At 58.3% G+C, this 16,575-nt stretch overlaps 3 protein-coding genes across 3 annotated transcripts; all 3 read right to left on the bottom strand.

The window, feature by feature from the left end:
- Positions 1 to 2,631: 2,631 nt before the first annotated feature.
- LBRM_33_2570 (conserved hypothetical protein) lies at positions 2,632 to 5,742 on the bottom strand (the record flags this gene model as incomplete). Its single annotated transcript, XM_001567975.1, has 1 exon — positions 2,632 to 5,742. One exon carries the CDS (start codon positions 5,740 to 5,742, stop codon positions 2,632 to 2,634), a length of 3,111 nt encoding a protein of 1,036 aa, XP_001568025.1.
- A 1,303-nt stretch (positions 5,743 to 7,045) lies between these two features.
- On the bottom strand, positions 7,046 to 9,730 carry LBRM_33_2560 (conserved hypothetical protein; the record flags this gene model as incomplete). Its single annotated transcript, XM_001567974.1, has 1 exon — positions 7,046 to 9,730. One exon carries the CDS (start codon positions 9,728 to 9,730, stop codon positions 7,046 to 7,048), a length of 2,685 nt encoding a protein of 894 aa, XP_001568024.1.
- Positions 9,731 to 11,446: 1,716 nt separating this feature from the next.
- On the bottom strand, positions 11,447 to 15,724 carry LBRM_33_2550 (glycosyl hydrolase-like protein; the record flags this gene model as incomplete). Its single annotated transcript, XM_001567973.1, has 1 exon — positions 11,447 to 15,724. The coding sequence occupies one exon, from the start codon at positions 15,722 to 15,724 to the stop codon at positions 11,447 to 11,449; it is 4,278 nt and encodes a 1,425-aa protein (XP_001568023.1).
- Positions 15,725 to 16,575: the final 851 nt, after the last annotated feature.

Genomic DNA, 16,575 nt, shown 5'->3' with positions numbered 1-16,575 from the left:
GTGGGTGGAGCAAGCGAGAAGCGGAGGAACCACAATAAAAGAAAAAAGGGAAAGACGAGGGGACAAGGAATAGGAGGACGGGAGAAGAAAGCGCTGGCCCACTGAACACTGTTTCGATTGTGTCTAGAAGCTTTGGGGGGGGAAGGGAGAAGACAAAACAGAAAGTAGAGGATTGTCAACATCAACAGCGTAAAGAATCACATCGCCATACACGAGCCTAGCGCAGACGCCCAGCACATGGGAAGCGCAAACGCGTAGACAAGAAAACAAATTAAACACACTGACGAGCCAAGGCAAGAAGCGTACGAGCAAGCAAATAATCAGGTGAGGGTGATGGTTAAAGTTAACCAAGAACAAAAAGCACACAAAAGAGAAGCTCAGCCCCGCACGCTGTAGGCTCCACGTAAAAATAAGAAGAAAAGAGAGAATAAATACACGTCTATACGTACGACCGTGTATGTGTGCGTGTATGTGTGCGTGTGGGGGGGGGGGGGGAGGGTGAGTGTGTAGAGGGAAACAGAGAGAGAGAGAGTAAAGCCAACGTACAAGAGGGAAGGCGATTCGAATTCAAATCAGTAATACATGAGAACAGGACTGGCAGAGGGAAAGAGAAAGGACACACGGAAGAAGAGGACCGAGGCAACGGTGTGTCAGTGATAGGGTGAGTAACTGAGGAAGATTGATAGAAGGTCTTGGAAGGAAAAAGGGAAACGATAAAAGGGGAAAAAGAGAGGGATTGGGTATATTGGGTTACTTCCTTTCCTCCTCCTCCTTCACCTTTGCGCTACGCGAGACAAACACACAAACGCAAAAGGAAAAAAGGGGGAAGCCGCAAGTCGTAGGGGTACACGTGCGCCACTGTGTATCGCTGGAGAGGGAGGGAGGGAGGGAGCAGAAAGCGGTGGAGTGGGCTTGTTTTTCTATGCTTGGCTGTAAGACAAGAGAAAGAGAAAAAAAAGAGGGGAGCGATGTGAATACTAGGAAACGGCTGAGTCAAAGTGGCACAAAAACAGTCGGAGAAACGAATATCGAAGCTCATAAAACAGCCTACAATGGCAATTCGTTGGCGTGCTCATCAGTGGTGATGGCAATGGTGATGGGCGGAATGAGAAGGATGTAAGCCAAACGAGGAGAAAAGGGGGAGAGAGATAAATATCAGTGGAGGATAGCCAGAAGAGGGATCAAGTGCATTTTAAGTTCACACGGTCAGCCAGCACCCGTGCAACACGCAGACAACCACATGTGCGTATGCACGCCATCTATGCTTCTACGTTAACAGTATATATTTTTTATTTGTTGGTTCTACTTCTTGGGTGTTCGCGCGCCACAGCAGTCCCATATGCATACTTGACGAAATACTAACAGGAGGGGGGCTGGCAGCTCCAAAGGCAACGCACAATGGCAATGTGTGTACGGGGGATCAGCACTTGGGCCCTCCACCTTCACCGATTCAAGTCCTCTCTCATGAATGCGGTGTGCGTGCTATGCGTATGCGGGTCTGTCTGTTATTTTGTTTCCTTCTCTTTTACTTGGTTTGGTCTCTGCTAGAGGTGTGACGAGGATCCAAGTGGCCTTGTCGTATGTGCGGCATCCACACCTACACAGAGAGAGACAAGCGGAGAAGCGAAGAACAGGCAAAAGAAGGCGCACGCTTGAGTGCAGAAGGCAAGAAAAGGGAAGAGAAAAAAGGCGGCGGAGTGCAGTGAATACTTCAGCTCCTTCGCCAGTGTGAAAGAGAAGAGGTGCATGAGAGAGAAAGAAGGAAAGAAAGAGTGTGCAGCGCAACAAGAACGGGCTTTGTCACCAGTGGCGCACGTACAGTTGAATAATCCGATATGGAGAGCGCGTGTGTATGCGATCGTGCCGCTTTCATTCAGCCTTCTTCTTCCAGGTGGGGTTTAGGGACTGTGTGCACATTCTGCTTGTCTGTTTGATGCTCATGGGAATCCCAAACCACCCACCTGTTTCACTTTCTGCTCACACAGGGGAGAGACGAGCCATAGTTGAATGTGTGGGACTGACTCCAACACACCAGCAACGATACAAAGAAGGCCCGAACAGCAGAATTCGAGTGGCAACGTGAAGGCAGAAGCCGCACATAACACACCAGAAACGATCAATGTGAGGGTGCATCCAAGCCATGGAACGCTCAGCGCCTGCGCCCAACGCCGGTGCGTCTCGTTCAGCTCTGAACTACTGGGAAAACGGTCTGAGAACAAAACAACAAAAAAACCACAAAGAAGGGGGAAAGTGCGGCGGAAACCCCCGTGAGGAACACGAGAAGGGAAAATATCCTCGTTAGGAACAGCAGCCAAGGCGTACTGACTGACTGTGGAAGGGGGGGGGGGGGGGCGACGAAGGAGAGAAGCTGAGACTTCAGCAGAGGAGAAAGAGCAAGGCAGAGAGCGATTGATGGGCATCTGCATTCACTTTCTACAACTGGACTTCACTGCAGCTTACGATTCTACCACCCTCACCCGCGCCAGCAAGTCATCCACACATACGCGCACACGCATGTGCGTCGAAACGCGCTGACGCAACCTCCAATTCTATCACAGTCCGTGAAGGGAAAGGGGGGGAATATCGCGCAAAAGACACCATGAGTGTCAGGCGCGTGCCCCACCACTGCGATCAAGTGTAGTCAGCAGGCAATGCATCCCAGAGGAAGCAGTTCAGATATGGCGTCACGACAGAAGCCGAGGCCGGCCCTGCAGACGTGAATCCTGCAGTGCAACTCAACTTCTCGGCTGCTGCCAGAGCTACCGCACCCTCCTTGTTGAAGTGGATAAAGAACGGGCCCTGTGAGGAACCCGATGAGTCGTCGGCGTCGCTTGGTACTTCGGCTGACTCGGCCTGCTTTGCTTTGGCCACGAGCGCTGCGACACGACTCTTGGTGGTGGTGGGGCACGTATCACTGCTGGCAACACGCGCAGCCATTGCGTCACGCGTACGGGCAGCGCCGACGTACGAGCTGTCCACCAGTCGCAGCGGTACAACGCCAACGTCGTGGGTAGCAAACACCTCAAGGGCAGCGGTGAGGTAAGTGCACCCCTCACCATTCGCGGGTCCAAAGTGCAGCACAGCCCGTGGGCATCCTTCCCTGCTTGCGCCAAGGTGCCTTTCTATTGTGTGATATTGGATGCCGGACAGTCGAATGAGGGCCATCACACATGTGGGTCGCGTCGCCATTTTGTTAGCCCCTTCACAGTGCCACGCGTCACCCAGGACTCCTGTGGCAGGTGTCAGCCACAGCGAGTCGGTGTTGGCACGACGGATGGCCCACACGGCGTTGCGTTGGGAATCCGTGAAGGTGTCGGAACAGACCAGCATGCGGTACTGCCGCTCACCACCAGTAGCATCAAAAGTGAGGGACGCCAACTCCTCCCGCACATGACTGTCCTCTGCCAGGGCCCGTACGAAGTCACCCACGCACGCGGTGTCCAGTCCCACAATGTGGATGTAGTGGATTGCATTGTCAGGCGATGACGACTTCAGCTGAGCACTTCGAGTAGGCACATTGATGTCGCTCACAAACTGGATCAGTGTGGCAGCGCAAGACCAGCCCTGACTCTTCGGGAAGAAGCTCGGCTTCCCATCGGCCGTCACGGCCGTCCACATTGTCGAGGATTGCGTCATCCACGGCACGACAACGCGCTCCTGCAGCTCGCGCGCGCGACGCCACCACTTACACTCCAGCCTGTGAGAGCCCTCCTTCCAATCCAGTGTCTGGTGCCGCTTGCAGCAGTACGACACAGCCTTGCAACCGCTACAGCGCAGAAGAACTTCGCGCCGGCGGCCACACCAGCCGCATTTCTTCTGCGAAACAGTGCTGAAGTCAACAGGCGGCACGGTCAGCGTGTACCCCGGCGCTGGTGCACTGCACGAGGTCCCGGTAGTAGGGGAGGAGGCTGTCGTCGCCTCCGCTACCTCAACCAGCTGTGACGAGACATAGAGAAGAGCTGCAGCAGCAGCCCTCACCATCGCCAGCGTCGGCGACGTCACCTCCAACTCGGTCAGTGCATATGCGATGGGGTTGGCCTTCTGGACCTTGCCTGTTGGCCGACGATACACAACGCGCGGCACTACTGCAGGGCAGCACGAGCTAGAGTACTGAGTTGCACCTCCTGAACTGAGCGCCATCGACGAAGCAGACACGATTCTGAAGTACTCCTCAAGGTCACAAAATGGCACCCCTTCGACCGGCGTTAGTTGCACCAACACCTCACCGTCATCGTGCACTGTGTCCTCAAACACAAAGTGCAGGTTCGCGCGGTTGTCCAGCTGCTCCAGAGCGTAGCAGATGTCTCCGCGATCGCACACAAGGTGCAGCTCTGCGCTGATCGGCTGTGGGGAAAGGGGTCCAGCATTGCGGTTGTCGACATCGATCGGCTCCTTGGTGACAATAGGTCGCTGCAGCAGGAGCACGTGCTGATACAACCTCTCCCCTGACGCCGCGGTGGTGACGGTGGTAGTCGAGGGCGGTACTGCAGACGAAGCTGCGTCGGCCGCTGCGTGAGCACCTTTCGCAGCAGGAGCGTCAGCTATACACTCAGCGGCGATAATGGCGTTGTACTCCTCCGGGACTGTGAAACTGGTGTAACTGCCTATCTGCTTCTTCCACTGCGCAATACCGGCGTCTCGCTCTGCGCGAAGCCTTGCCAGGCCTGTCAGCGACTCGACATTCACAGTTGACGATGCACCTTTTGGTCGACCGACGTCGGTGGCCTCTTCGAAGAGAGAGGAATACATGCAGGGCCGCAACGATGCCATGAGGGGGTAGAGGATGTGCCAGCCAGCCTCGGTGATTGACGGCGCGGAGGCGTCAGTTGCCACAGCCGCCATCTTACTCCCCGTGCACATCCACTGAACGGCGTCGTGGACCGTTGCCGTGATAAACCGAAACTTGAGAAGCGAAGAAGGAAACGCTGGAGTCAAGGAAACGCTGTCGTTCACAGACGCGGGATCGCAGTTGGCCCGCCTGTGTGCAACAAACGTCGAAGACGACGCGTCGTCGCTAGGGATTAGGTCGACAATCTCCACAGCCGCTCCATCCACTACATAATACCCCGCACTAAACGGTGATGTTGGCAACGTACCAAGGGCCTTACCTGTGTCTACCTCTTTGGCATCGCGTGCCATCGGCCTCCAGTGCTTGCTGAGCACCTCACCGACGCCAGGCACGAGTTTCGCGAGGAATAGAGATGCTGTCAAGAGGCCCATCCGCTCGTATGCAATCCCTTGTGCCACGCTGTACCACTCCAGCGATCCGCTGGGCAACAAGGTAGCAGGGACAGTGCTCAGGAGGACGCGCAAGATGCCAACGCCGCCTCCACTGCTGAAAAGAGCTGCTGCGGAACTCCCACCGAGACCGCCACTCTCCCTATCCGCCTCCACTGTTGCCTTGCGGTCGCGGGTGAATGTTTCTATAGGAGCCGCCCCTTCAGGCAGAATGGTGTAGTAGAGAAGATGCCATGCCGCCTCGGGCACTGTCACAGCTTCTTCCGTCGGTGCCGTGTCACCATCAGCGCCGCGGTTATCGCACCGGTCCTGGTGACCAAAAAGAAGGAAAAAAAGTGGAGCGGTAATCCTGTTGTCTATGGCATCGTGGTGCCAGCGGCGGGGGTAGTATGCAACACACCTCCAATACGCGTAGGGTGGGTGCGCACTGCTCAGCACCTCGGTCAGATCCGACGGTGTTGTGCACGGAGCACCGCCGCGGAGAAAGGCCTCTACAACTGACATAACAGGCGAGTCCACAGAAACGCACGATACGATTGTGGTAGAGCTCTTGTAAAGTCCAGCTCACTGTTCTCCTCGCAGCGAAGGTCTAGCGAATGATATCTTGGTAGTGCTCGTCAGCTGGGGTAAGTACGCTGAGGGAGGCGAGCGTGTATGCCCGCAGAGGTGACGCAACTAAAGCAATAAAAACAGCCCAAGACGAGCACGGCAGCCGGAGAAAAATGCGAGGGAGGAGGAGGAGGGCAGAAAACGGACAGAACAGAACAGGCCCATCTGTACAACCCCGGAAGAAGTACAGGAAAGTCGTTTCAGCGCAGATCTGTGTGGCTTGGCGCCAAGCACGACACATCGCTCACACGTGCGGTGTACACACTCTGTTCATCATTGCCGCAATAGCACCACGTATTTCTTTCACTCTTTTTTTTCCCTTTTCTTTTTTCAGCCTGCTTGCGTGCTTTTTCGAAAGCAGAAGAGATACCATTTATGCAGTGAGGCGTCACAACGACAGCAACTATCCCCGTGAGCACCGAGTGGGAGGAGGGAGGGGGACATCCCCTCCCCTGGTTCATGGATGCTGCGCTTGAGCTTTTCTATTTTGCGTTGCTTTTCGGAGTGCATGGGTTTGCTGCTACAGCGGTGATGGCGGCCTTTGTGATTACGCTCATCCGCACGCGGGCGTACGAAGAGACAACGACCACTACGAGCAAAGGAAAGAAAGAAGAATGGCGTGAACGAAACAAGTCGAAGAGAAAACAAAGGCCGTGTCAGTCACCCACAGCCGAGGACGGGGAAGAGAGCACCCACACCCGAGCATGCACAGACAGAGGCACCGTGATGTGCCCTAACACAAAAAAATGAAGAAAAAAAAAAGAATAGCCTTGTCCACACGCGCAGGAGAACAACACCACCCACGTCACCTCTTCTCCATCACGAAAAGCGCGACTCAGTCCCCTCACTCTCCCAGTAGCCAATTCAGCTAGCCAGCGCTCCCACGAAGATAAACGAGCCTGCGCAAAAGTCCGCACAAGCACAGAGCAAAACATATATATATATGAATCTATCATGGGTAAACAACAGAGAACAGAAAAATCACCGGGTCCACACTTTATGTTCTACGCTGCAATGCAAGGAGCCATGACAACGCCATTTTTCCTCCCTCGGGGAAAACAAAAAAAAAAAGTGACACCCCTCACCCCACCACTGCACTGCACTGCACTCGGCGTAGAGGGGGTGGAGGGAGGGGAAGCCCACCATCTAAAGGTCAAAAAACAGTAGCTTGACAGAGCAGCACGCTACTACAAACCAATCACATCACGTTACATACTGGGCACCAACTTCCCCAGCACTTCCCCCTGCTCCTAGGAACGCTGTCATCGCCGTTCAACAGCCCACTTTGCTCGGTTGCCTCGGCGCGCCGACGCACCTCTTGCTCAGCCACCTTCCGATTCCGTGCCATCTCTGCCTTCTCCGCCTCCGCAACCGCCAACTTGGCCTTTAGCTGCGTAACTTCCATTAGTAATCGGCACATCGCCGCCTCGCGTTCCTTCACCTGACGCTTCACTCGCTCCTCTAGCTCTCTAGCAAAACAAACTTGATCCACGCCGTTTACGGTCCTCTTGTTCTCGACAATAAAATGCTCAGTCACACAAAAAGGCTCCACAAACAGCGCTTCAACAACACGCCTAACCGCAGCTTCCAGCTCCTGCACCCTTGCGTCAGCAGCCGCCCGTGCAGCCTCCAGCTCAGCGACGCGCGCGGCGTGCTCGGCACCCAGCCTGCTCGTCCGCTCCGCACTCGACGTGGCTGCAGCCTCCAGCTCCTGCACCCTTGCGTCAGCAGCCGCCCGTGCAGCCTCCAGCTCAGCGACGCGCGCGGCGTGCTCGGCACCCAGCCTGCTCGTCCGCTCCGCACTCGACGTGGCTGCAGCCTCCAGCTCCTGCACCCTCGCGTCAGCGACAGCGCGTGCAGCCTCCAGCTCAGCGACGCGCGCGGCGTGCTCGGCACCCAGCCTGCTCGTCCGCTCCGCACTCGACGTGGCTGCAGCCTCCAGCTCCTGCACCCTTGCGTCAGCGGCCGCCCGTGCAGCCTCCAGCTCAGCGACGCGCGCGGCGTGCTCGGCACCCAGCCTGCTCGTCCGCTCCGCACTCGACGTGGCTGCAGCCTCCAGCTCCTGCACCCTTGCGTCAGCAGCCGCCCGTGCAGCCTCCAGCTCAGCGACGCGCGCGGCGTGCTCGGCACCCAGCCTGCTCGTCCGCTCCGCACTCGACGTGGCTGCAGCCTCCAGCTCCTGCACCCTCGCGTCAGCGGCCGCCCGTGCAGCCTCCAGCTCAGCGACGCGCGCGGCGTGCTCGGCACCCAGCCTGCTCGTCCGCTCCGCACTCGACGTGGCTGCAGCCTCCAGCTCCTGCACCCTTGCGTCAGCAGCCGCCCGTGCAGCCTCCAGCTCCTGCACCCTCGCGTCAGCGGCCGCCCGTGCAGCCTCCAGCTCAGCGACGCGCGCGGTGTGCTCGGCACCCAGCCTGCTCGTCCACTCCACACTCGACGTGGCTGCAGCCTCCAGCTCCTGCACCCTCGCGTCAGCGGCCGCCCGTGCAGCCTCCAGCTCAGCGACGCGCGCGGCGTGCTCGGCACCCAGCCTGCTCGTCCGCTCCGCACTCGACGTGGCTGCAGCCTCCAGCTCCTGCACCCTCGCGTCAGCGGCCGCCCGTGCAGCCTCCAGCTCAGCGACGCGCGCAGCGTGCTCGGCACTCAGCCTGCTCGTCCGCTCCGCACTCGACGTTGCTGCAGCCTCCAGCTCCTGCACCCTCGCGTCAGCGACAGCGCGTGCAGCCTCCAGCTCAGCGACGCGCGCAGCGTGCTCGGCACTCAGCCTGCTCGTCCGCTCCGCACTCGACGTTGCTGCAGCCTCCAGCTCCTGCACCCTCGCGTCAGCGACAGCGCGTGCAGCCTCCAGCTCAGCGACGCGCGCGGCGTGCTCGGCACCCAGCCTGCTCGTCCGCTCCGCACTCGACGTGGCTGCAGCCTCCAGCTCCTGCACCCTCGCGTCAGCGGCCGCCCGTGCAGCCTCCAGCTCAGCGACGCGCGCAGCGTGCTCGGCGCTCAGCCTGCTCGTCCGCTCCGCACTCGACGTTGCTGCAGCCTCCAGCTCCTGCACCCTCGCGTCAGCGACAGCGCGTGCAGCCTCCAGCTCAGCGACGCGCGCGGCGTGCTCGGCACCCAGCCTGCTCGTCCGCTCCGCACTCGACGTGGCTGCAGCCTCCAGCTCCTGCACCCTCGCGTCAGCAGCCGCCCGTGCAGCCTCCAGCTCCTGCACCCTCGCGTCAGCGGCCGCCCGTGCAGCCTCCAGCTCAGCGACGCGCGCGGCGTGCTCGGCACCCAGCCTGCTCGTCCGCTCCGCACTCGACGTGGCTGCAGCCTCCAGCTCCTGCACCCTCGCGTCAGCGGCCGCCCGTGCAGCCTCCAGCTCAGCGACGCGCGCGGCGTGCTCGGCACCCAGCCTGCTCGTCCGCTCCGCACTCGACGTGGCTGCAGCCTCCAGCTCCTGCACCCTCGCGTCAGCAGCCGCCCGTGCAGCCTCCAGCTCCTGCACCCTCGCGTCAGCGGCCGCCCGTGAAGCCTCTAGTTCGAGTTCTCTCGCGGAAGGAGAAGCGGGGGCTGCCTCCGTTTCTTTGGCTCTCTGGAGTTTAAGGCGCAGTAATTCGATGTCATTCTCCAGCTGTCCCCTCGCGTAGTTAGAAGTGCGCTCGAGGTCCTCATACTTTTGGTGAAGTTCTCTGATGTTTTCATAGGCTACGTCCAACTCGAGTTGAAGGTTGTGATACGCCTCGTGGTCGGTGGTGGAGGTGGATGTGCTGTAGACACTGGTGCTGGACTGGCGTGAATGGTTTGTGGTGTAGGAGGATTGGGAGGCGGAATCGGCGTTGGAGTTATCATCCTTGAACGGCGCCTCGGCTGCTGGAGACTTGTCGCGGAAAGTGAGAAGAGCATTCATGTCTGTAGGTGTTGTGGAACGCTGCGGGGTTAGTGTTGCTGCTTTGTGTAAGGAGCAACGGGGAGGAAATGTATGAAGGCGTTGGTGTGGAGTATTTCTAAATGATGGATGCACGTTAATTTGTTGTCGGGCCTTCTCTTTACTTTGGTTGGGTGTCTAGCAAACGATGGCGGCGTGAAACAGACGAACACACTCCCAGTGGAGGCGTCGTGTAGTGGTGTATTCGCTAAACTGTTGTTCGGTCTTCCTCCCTTACTCGACGTTCACTCCCGTGATCGAGTTGTATCTGCTTGGGCGTCTCCGCAGCGCACAAAAGCCACCGAATTAAAAGAAAGCCCACCGTACAATGAGCGGCGCGGGTGTACGAGGGGGAACGTATGGATGGAAAGAGAGGAGAGAAAGGACACGCCACGAAGCGATAACCAAAGAGTGGATAGACAAGCACCCGCTTCAAAACTGAAGGAAGAGTAGAGGAGAGAGCCCTTGAGAACGTTTGAAACGGCACAGAACGGAGAAGAGTCAGGAGAGAAAAGGACGAGGCAACAGCTGCTGAGGTGGCACCAAAGCACTGCCGAGAGGAAAGATGAAAAGGCGGTGTACCTGCGCGAAAGGGGGCCCTTAGGGAGGGGGTGGGGAAACCTCTCTGTGGCGCTAACACGTCCTTGGTGGCACGGACGTTGGGTGTGTAAACGTATGTAGACGCTTGCCTCGAGTTCTTTGCTCTGCTTTTCGAGGTACGGCCGTCTGCTTGCGATTCGCTCCTTTGGTTGCAGGCCGCTGTTGGTAAAACGGTACGTATGTTCAAGATCACGATGTGCTGATGGGCGTCGTACAGGTATCTCAGCAAAGGCGTTTGAATCAAGCTGCCCTTGTTGAGCAGCGACACGTGAGTTGGATGGTTAGAGGTTAGGTAGTGTGGTGAGGGAAGGGGGATGGTTGTAGATCCAGGAACAACGAAAAAGAGCGCATGTTGGAGGGAGGTGCATCGTGGTAAGCGATAATGGTGAATGTTGAAGTCAGCAACGCGTGTAGGGACACGAGAGAGTGGCACAGAGCGAGAGAGAGAAAGGAAGAGAGCATACTAAGGACGAAATGAAAGTAGTCGCTACGCTGGGTAGCACCCCTACCAAGTTCTTAAAGGAGAGGGAAAAGGTAGCGTGCTGAGGACAGCGAGAAGCGCCTATTATCTGTGATGGGTCTAGTCGTTGTGGCTATCCCTTTTTTTCCTTTCATTGGTGTCTTTCGCCTCTGCTCTGGCACGGAAAATTAAAACATGAAGGCATCCCTCATCACCTGCGCCTCTCATGGGCCCTTCCGCTTGCGTTTGAGAAGGCTGGCGAAGGGTCGAGAAACAGCAGGAAGAAGCGACACGTCCGAAGAAAGGAAGACGTGGAGAGAGGCCAGCAACGAGACGGCAAAGACCCGCAAGAGTCGAAAAGGGAACCCAAAGGGAGAGAGGATACGTATTCACCACGGGATGGCGCATTTGCTTCGTGAGAGTCGAAGTGACGACGTACGCCTGCGCACACTCGTTAAACATAGAGACGCGCACTAAATCGCTCGTCACGCACACCGTAGTTTACGAGAAAGTTGCCCATGTGCAGCAAACGTGCAAGAATGCGGCTCGGCATGCATGCGATTGTCGGAATAAGCAAACGGCTGCCTACGCGGCTTCCGTGCACCTAACTACCGTATCCCTACGCATCGCTGTCCCTTTCAGTAGCCATTTTGTACGGTGTAGTACTGCACGTGTGCGACAGCTACGCCAGACGGCAGTGACACTGGAATGAGCAGGGAACCTTCGTACGTGGTGCCAGCATCAGGATGGATAGAGTACTGCCCCACATACATTGTGTGGAATTCCTCGCGACGTCTTGCGTCAGACGGCACCACAGCGGCAGCCTGCACATCCTCCTCTGCGCTTGTAGTGTCGTTTACTCCCAGCTCTGCCGTCGCGCTGGCGACGCTGGCAAACACAATAATAGTCGCATGGAGCCCGTGCTTGGCGCGAAGACGCGCAAAGACATCGTCCGCACCTCCAAGAGTAAGCACTTGCTCGGAGGCCTTTCGCGTTCGGAAGGTGTAGTAGGGCGTCCAGGAATGTGGACCATGAGCGCACAAAAGAGAGGGTCTCTCCAACGAGACTGCCTGCACGTCTGCACCAGTGGCCACGATCGGCGTCGTGACACGCCAGTGAGAGATGGCGATGCCACCCACACCGCAGTTCAGCGTTTGGCAGGGGTCTCCGTTGGCAATGGAGATGGACGTCAAGTGAAGCGATTCTGTTGAGGTGTTAAACAACTGATAGTGCACCCGCTCCCATCCCCAGGTGACTCCTATCGGGTTGCCCTCGCCCTCATGCCTACCCTCTCTCGATCGCGACGCACGAACAACGAGGCCGCTCACGCCCTCCACCGCCACCGCAGCCGCCACGGCAGCCCTCTCCCAGATGGATACCTGGAAGGTGCCCCGTGTGGAGGAAAACAGCCCCAGCCGCAGCCCTCGGCGCATCTTCGGCCCTTCCTCGGAGGCGTCCGTCTCGTCAAACACCATTTCAATGTGAAGTTCGATTAAGGAAGTCGCCGGTAGCGCGTCACGCACGTACCACCGTAGCACTTCGACTGACCCCATTGATGGCACCAAACACGCGAGATGGCAGTCGCCAAACCACGCCTTGTCGTAGCGCCACTCTGCACTAGCGGTACAGCCATACATGTTGCCCTTGAGAGGTGTCACCGGCAGCCGAATGGGAACTGAGGCAAAGGGGCCGGGGTGGCTCGACGCGGCTTCTCTTGCAGCAGGCGGTAGCGCTCCACTCGGCGGAGCCGACGGAGGCGCCTCAAAGAGAAACGGAGGGAGGCTGTGCGCAGCGGAGAGCTCGCACCAACCGCTGATACCCACCACGGAAGCCGTGGAACCGCCGCCGGTCACGCGGCGGCCGTTGACGTAAAAGTCATAGCCTACGCCAGACTGAAATGAGGTCCACGCGCAGAGCGCTGGTCCGTCGTGGGCAGCTTGTGCGTTGTCTGTGGTGGACAGTTGCGGAGCACCTGCAGTGACCGCTGTAGGTGAGATGAGCCGGACGTGGTAAGGGAAGTTCTCCTGTACGCGGGACCACATCTTACTTTCTGCAATGTGGAATCCGTCGCGCTTGCCCTTGCTCTCGTGCTCCATCGTCCAGCCAGGGGCGAAGAGCCCCACTGACAAGCGCGCGCCCGTGGCTTTAGCGACAGCGACGTGCGTGTTGTAACCGCCCCCACCATACATGCGCCGGCCAAACACGTCCACGCCAACGTAAACATCAGCGCCTCGGTTGCCGGCGACTGTATTGATCAGCGGCAGGCTCATTGGCTCCCAGAAGTAATTGATGAAGATGCCATCGCTAACGTTGAAGAACGCCTTGTTACGGGAGTTGAGTGTGTTCTGGTAATTCAGACTCCCATCTATGGTCACTGCGTCGTACCAGATGACGAGGCGATTGGTGGCGGGGGTGACAGATAAGGCGCCACGCGTCGCTGAAGACGGGCGGTTCAGCTGTTTGCGGAGAAGTGTGCAGAAAACGACGAGGCGCTTCGCCAGGCTCGCTGGCAGGCATTTTTCGATGTTGATAAAGTAGCCGTCAAAGCCATAGGCGTCGCACACCTCAACGAGGCGAGCAATAATGGTTGCCATGCGCTTCGCATCCGTCAAGAGCAGCTTCAGGTCCGCAGCACTGCTGTCTCCCTCGGTGATCAGGGTAGCGAGCACTGGGACACCGTGGCTGTGGCCGCTGTCGATCCACTCGCGCGGCGGCACACTAATCCGTCGATGCGAGAAGTACACGAAGTGGTCAACGCGACTCCAGTACCTCACCGTGTACGCGCCCTCCACCGTCTGCAGGCATGAGTAAGAAGTGGCCCTAGGATCCTTTTCCATCGCCGCCGCAGATGGGGTGGCCCCTACTGGGGCACCTTCGCAAAGAAAGGCACGGCGGTCAGCACGCGTGTAGCCGCCAGCCATGTCGTGACATACAAGCAAGCGCGTCGCCGGCGGCAACGCAACGGGTGCCGTTGACTCAGTGCCGGCGGAGGAAAATTCAGGACCTGTAGCGTCGGTCGCACTCCTCTTGGCGGTGTCCCCTGCTCCACCCCACTCCACCGACTTCGGTTCGAGAACGGTGTGAGGACACAGTGAACGCGGCCTCATGTAAAACGTTGGTGGTCGCCATGTGTTCAGAAGCTCATCAAAAGAGTTAATCGGCTGGCCACTAGCGACACGCAACAACTCTGCCAAATACGTTCCGCGCTCAAGGCCCTGTAACTCCTGCAGCACCGCCGCCGGCAGCCTCGCCGTCTCGCAGAGCACCTCGGCGTCGTTAGTAACGATCACCGCGCGCCCGCCGTAGGGCACCACGCAGCGGCCCGACGGCTCCATGACACCCGGGTGCACGCCGCCTCCATACTCCGCCCGAACAACACCAAAGCGGCCGTAGCCCGAAAAAATAAACCGGGAGTTATGCTGAGTTTGCGCAGCGGACGCCAACGGTGCTGGGACCCACGTCAGCGCCTTTTCCTGCCCGCGCCGCACGCAGAGCACCTCGTACCCGCCGCGTGTCTCAACTTCCCGGCCGTCACTGCTGCAGTAGTACGCCTGCACATGCTGCTGGTTTTCTGAGAGGCGGCACTTGCCGAAGCAGTACAGACCGTCCACAGAGCTCGTGGCTAGGCAGTGAATAGAGAAGAGTGGAGCCCCTGACTCCTGGCCAACAGGGAGCGGAGTCCAGTCCTCCGGAAACGGTGGCGAGCAAAACTGGATCACGCTGCTCTTATGCACATGACCGCCGTCCTTCGACACAGGCGGCAACGACATCTCGAACGATGCCGCAGCATGGCCCGCTGCCGGTGCAACGCTGGATACAAGAGTAGGCGATAAGGGGGGGCGTGGCAAATGTGCTGAGGAGTCGCTCTCCTCCCTGACTCGCCTCTTGGCCGCCTCGTCGGCAGCGCCCTGGATGTTCGCAATGGTCGCCTCGAGAACCTCCGCCACGCGACGCAGCACAGCTTCGCTGCCGTCGCTGTCCGACAGGAACCACTGCACACCGCCAGCGCCGCTGCTGTGCGAGCGACGGCGAAAGCCTGCAATGCGCAGCAGTTCCGTCACCCCATATGCCTCGAGCGGCCTCAGTTTTGTCTGGTAAGCGGTGCTCTCGATGGACAGTCCTCGGTACTTGGCGTAGCTGGGGTGCTCGCAAATATTCCGCATTACTGTGCGCAGCAGTGTGAGACCACTGATTGTCTTTTCAAACGCCTCGGCGGGGCTAAGGTGCCCATCCGCGATGGTCTCATTGCTCTCCAGCATCGCCTGCGCCATCATCAAGTCCTCCTCATCTGTCTCTGTCACCGTCTGACGGGTGCTCAGTAGCCCAACACACATGTCGCAATCGCTTGCGGTCGTCGGCGGTGGTGGCGGATGAGCGAGGGCAGAGCTGACGGGAGCGACCATGCTAGTGCCACCAATGCCTGCACCACTGGACGTGGCCTGCTCTAGCACTGGCCGCAGCATCTGCCCTAGGGGAGTGGAGAGCAGCGTGGGGAGCATGTCGAGCACGTCTTGCGAGATGTGACGCCCGAGGAGATACATACACGCCGCATCCGAGAAGGTGTTGCAGTTGTTGTCGAAAATGCGGTAGTCGTTGGGGCCGAAGCCGGCGCGGCGCTGCTGCTGTGTCCACGCAAAGAACTCCTCCTCACTCTTCGCCGTCTGCCCGAGCACCTCGATGCGATACGGCTGACCAAAACGCGTGTGGCCCGGATTCGGGTCGCCGACGATGCCGACGCCGCCATCGAAGTAGTACTCCTGTCCGTACACGACGATGGAAGTGTGCCAGATGCCCTCGAGGGCCTGCCCGATCAGCATTGGCCCGAGGCTGCGCGCCATCCCTTGCGTCAGGTCATAGCGGTAGAGCGACACGGTGTTACGTGTTGCTGATGACGATGACAACGACGATGAGAACATTGGCGGGCACGTCACCTGCAATGCAGAGGCGACCTCCAATATAGCCACCTCCTCCGCACGGCTGCCCCGAGAGTGCTGAGAAATGATGCACACGCCCTCACTCAAGCCGTCAGGGAAGCAAAGGGGAGAAAGGCAGGGAGAAGACCGCAGAAGGAGAAGTGGGGAGGTCAAGAGCGCAAAACTCGGTCACGCAAAACAGTGAGAGGGAGTCGTGTGAAACTGGGTGAGCCTCTGTGTACGTGTTGTGCGCTGTATGGGAGAGTGTGTGTGTGTGTGTGTCCGCCACCACAATTGCACCACCACAATGCACCACCAACAACAGAATGTACGGAAGTGTATAGAGAAGTTCTGTTGCACTGCGCAACACTGCCGAGTTGACGGTAGAAGCGGAGTGCACGAGGAAAGCTAAATAGGAAAACAAAAAAAAAAATAAACAGACTGCGCCGAAAGTCGTGCGCGTTTCCTCGAGAAAGCAGTGCTGTGGTGAGGCCACTCGTTCAGCACATCACCGGCGCGGAAAGGGGGAGGGAACATCCACGATTTAAGAGAAAGGGGGGGAGGCGAGATGGTGAAGAAAAAGGTGGTGGCGCTGGCCGATCATGCAACGCAAACGTGCAGAGACGGAAAACACATACAGTGCCTAAAGCGTACATCAACGACAATGCAAGAAGCAGAAGGCGAATCAGAGTGAAGTGAGTCACACTCTGAGCCTTGTGCGACAGGAAGCCCATACATCAGCTGAAACCGATCATGAGCCCCTCAATAGGGGGTGCGAAGTGTAGACCTTCCACGCTAGAATTACGCGGTAGCACGCATGGGGCTGGCTCTTTTTACTCCCTTGGTGCAGAGCT

This window comes from Leishmania braziliensis, chromosome 33 (genome assembly GCF_000002845.2).
Source record: "Leishmania braziliensis MHOM/BR/75/M2904 complete genome, chromosome 33".
Classification (NCBI taxonomy): Eukaryota; Euglenozoa; class Kinetoplastea; order Trypanosomatida; family Trypanosomatidae; genus Leishmania; species Leishmania braziliensis.
This window is presented reverse-complemented; position numbering and strand designations above follow the sequence as displayed.